We start from the raw sequence: 3,230 nt of genomic DNA on the forward strand, positions 1-3,230 counted from the left end.
ACTCATACCACCAGGACATGTTACTTTGTAACCTCATAACATCATTTCTCACCAGATTGTCTACCAAAAATCTCTCCATGCATAATCCATCTCGCACATCGCACATATACATATACTAGTAGTAAAAAAATCATGTGTGGAGAAACTGGAGTTACGAACAACTGATATAAAAGATGGCGTACCTATCTGAATGTCCGTTAAAAAATCCGCTGGAAACTAGGGTGGGGGAGATGGAACTATCCTGTGAAAATTCGAAGACTATCCATCACATTTTATAAATGAAAACTTTAGCTGTGCCAAAGTGTAATCATATCAGGCCCTTTATGTGTAAAAAATTCATATTGTCACAAAATACAATTTTGGCATCGCATGAAATTTCCCCTAATCAAAATCCATCACATTTTTTTCCTCGTAAAAAATAAATCTGATTCAAAGATCATCATGATCGTCAGTCTCAATTCCTAGAAGTTTAGCCAAAAGCCCGCTCTCATATGCTTCGACAGTATCTGGAAATCAGACAGTGAACAAGTGTTTGAGGGAATTTCAAGGAGAATATATATTGTTTCAAAGTGTAAAAGGCTACTTCTTCCCTTGCTAAGAAAATACTTACCATCTGATCCGCCGAGGTGTTTCCCGTTGATGAAAACCTGTGGCACGGTACGCTTCCCAACAATATTAGTCAAAACATCTTGAATCTTTGAACCATCATCTGCAAGGAAAAGGTTTTACTATCTTTGTAACAGCAATGACCCCTTAACATTTATCGAAAAAAGCAGTATCATTATAAACATACTCTTCAGGTTCCCTCTATATAACTATCTTCTTTCAAACCAATTGGTTGGGCTCAAGTGGTTAATGATTTCCAGTTAAGGACGAATTATTTGAGAGTATCTGAGCTTGACTAAACTTTACTTACCTATCGGCAGAACTTTGGATTACCAAAGCCCCCTTCTCCCCTAGGAACCGAAGGGTTTAAGACAAAAAAATGGAACAATTCTAACAAATGTTGTGTAAAACATGGAGTTGAATCTCATGAAATGGGCCAAGTTCATAAAATTTTATAGAATTAATTTAAAACTAATAAATATTAGTACTTTATTTTAACATATAATGCCTAACTCCTCCTCCCTGTGTGTGTGGGTGTAAATTTAAAGCAAACTAAAGTTTTCAGTATTACCTCTCTCATCAAGCTCCACAACAAACGGAACTTGGTTCAATTCTTTGAAAACGGCTTTCGCTTTTCTACAGTACCTATATACACAACAAATAAATCAGGAAAACTAGAACGATGAATAGCCCGATATCTCAATCCATGAGTTTCTTTTTCTGTGGTAAAGTTACAAATTTTGCGATAAGTTAAGAAACACATGATAATAGTCAACAAAGCTTATGAATATTCATATTGCGCATAGGCCCGCTAAGAACAAAAGGAGAATAAGAAAAAAGGCATTTAAAGAAAGTACTTGTTCTTACATTTTTATTTTAGGGGTATAAAGACTGTTAAACAACATAGATCAGTGATCACAGTAAATAATGAGATACAAATATGAACAATTATAATGTGATTCAAATTTCTCTACCTGTACAATCCTATTCAAGACATAAACCGCCGGAAAATGTTCAACAACCACGACATGATATGACCCAAACATAAATCCAATTCCAATTTCTAAACACCAAACAACGAAGCTTCGCAGATGCCACGAATAACATTCATAGATATGAACTATTGAGTATAGAAGAACAATGGAAGTACGAATTCAGAAATAATACGGCAGAAGTTAATTTTGACACCACAAACATGAATGACTTGAAATTCTTGACTTGGCCATTTCAAATTACAAATTCTATTTAACGTGCATTTTATAAAACGGGCAATCACAGAGAAGCTAGATAAATAAAATGAAGATTTACAATGGGTGACAAAAAACTACAAGACCCCTTGAGTGAGGATAGGTTAACACATAACTCAACCATAAGAGTTGGAATCAAAAACCAACCAAATCAACTTAATCAAAGATGGGTTTATTCCAAAATAAAAGAACAAAAAAAAATATGCATGTTCTAATAGCAAACCCAATTCTAAAGTAAACAGATAAACAAACACACGAGAACAAAATGACTGGTCAAAGAGTTCGGTCAATCGTGACTATGTCTCCATACTAAACAAATGGATGCGGTGTTTATACTTACGGACAATAAGTCTTGGAAAAGATGACGATCTTGTGGGAGTTTATGGTCTTGTCAACAAACTCACCGACGGATGAAGCTGAAGCTGAATCCCAATAAAGAGAGATTGCTAAAGCTATCATCACCATCATCATTGTAACATTGATTCTTGCAGATGCAGCCATGATTTGACAACTAATAAGCATGAATAACAAAATCAGATTAGTCATTTGTCAACTAGAAATCATGAAAACAGACATCATAGAAAAAATCATGTTTTATGCAAACCAAACATCATACGAGAAAAACAACAACAAAAAACTGTTTCTGATATGTGAATTACTACATAGTAGTATTGAATTATGCAATCGAAACAAGAGATCTAAGAGAAAGTAGAAATGAAATTGAAAATGAAAAAAATGGAAGAAACATGCTTACGGCGATTGTGTAGTACGCTGATGGAAGATTGTGAAATGGATCTGATGTCTGCAATCGGAAATTGTGATCAGTAGAGATTTTGGTTGATTTTTTGGGGTTAATACGACGCCGTTTTGATTCAGTTGTTTTGCTTCCATAAAATATTAAACATGACTTTCGAATTAATTTATTTTATCATTTTTTATAAAAAAAATAATAATAATTTTTTTACTGTTCAAAATTCTCTTTAAAATGATTTATTTATATGTATCAGCCATTTATTTCAATTAATATATAAATATATTTAAATAAATATTGTTACTCGTCAAATTATTGGATAGCTTTTTGTTTATTGAGTACGCAACCTCCATCCTGCAGTTATGCAGTTATGTCATCAAAGCTCACACTTTTATGAATCCCTGCTTCTTTTCCAACAACATCAGACACTCTGATGCATGAGTCATCAGAAGGACTAGTTAGAGACTAATCCTCTAGCTGTACCAAGGATGCCACCTCCTTGAGCAAAGCTATTTCCATGATGTCAAGAATACTGCCACTTGTTCTTGACTTCACAGTGTGCATTAGCCAATGCACTTCCTTACCTAGATCAGAAATAAACTGATCCAAGTAACCACCATCAAGAT

The 3,230-nt window shown here is 34.1% G+C and overlaps 1 protein-coding gene across 1 annotated transcript; it reads right to left on the minus strand.

Annotated features, from left to right (window-relative positions):
- Positions 1-244: 244 nt before the first annotated feature.
- On the minus strand, positions 245-2,731 carry LOC131640159 (glutaredoxin-C4-like). Its single transcript, XM_058910567.1, has 5 exons — positions 2,608-2,731; positions 2,194-2,364; positions 1,178-1,251; positions 611-709; positions 245-506 (listed from the first exon to the last, which is right to left on the minus strand). The coding sequence occupies exons 2-5, from the start codon at positions 2,352-2,354 to the stop codon at positions 430-432; spliced, it is 411 nt and encodes a 136-aa protein (XP_058766550.1). The 5' UTR covers positions 2,355-2,364; positions 2,608-2,731; the 3' UTR covers positions 245-429.
- Between the last annotated feature and the right edge of the window lie 499 nt (positions 2,732-3,230).

The sequence above is a fragment of the Vicia villosa genome, unplaced genomic scaffold, assembly GCF_029867415.1.
Source record: "Vicia villosa cultivar HV-30 ecotype Madison, WI unplaced genomic scaffold, Vvil1.0 ctg.002974F_1_1, whole genome shotgun sequence".
Taxonomy (NCBI): domain Eukaryota; kingdom Viridiplantae; phylum Streptophyta; class Magnoliopsida; order Fabales; family Fabaceae; genus Vicia; species Vicia villosa.

Coding starts and splice junctions, on each gene's coding strand:
- LOC131640159 (XM_058910567.1), bottom strand. CDS start 2,354: ATGGCTGCATCTGCAAGAATCAATGTTACAATGATGATGGTGATGATA. Junction 1,252..2,193: donor TTTTCCAAGACTTATTGTCC/GTAAGTATAAAC, acceptor TTGTGTATATAG/GTACTGTAGAAAAGCGAAAG. Junction 507..610: donor ACACCTCGGCGGATCAGATG/GTAAGTATTTTC, acceptor TCTGATTTCCAG/ATACTGTCGAAGCATATGAG.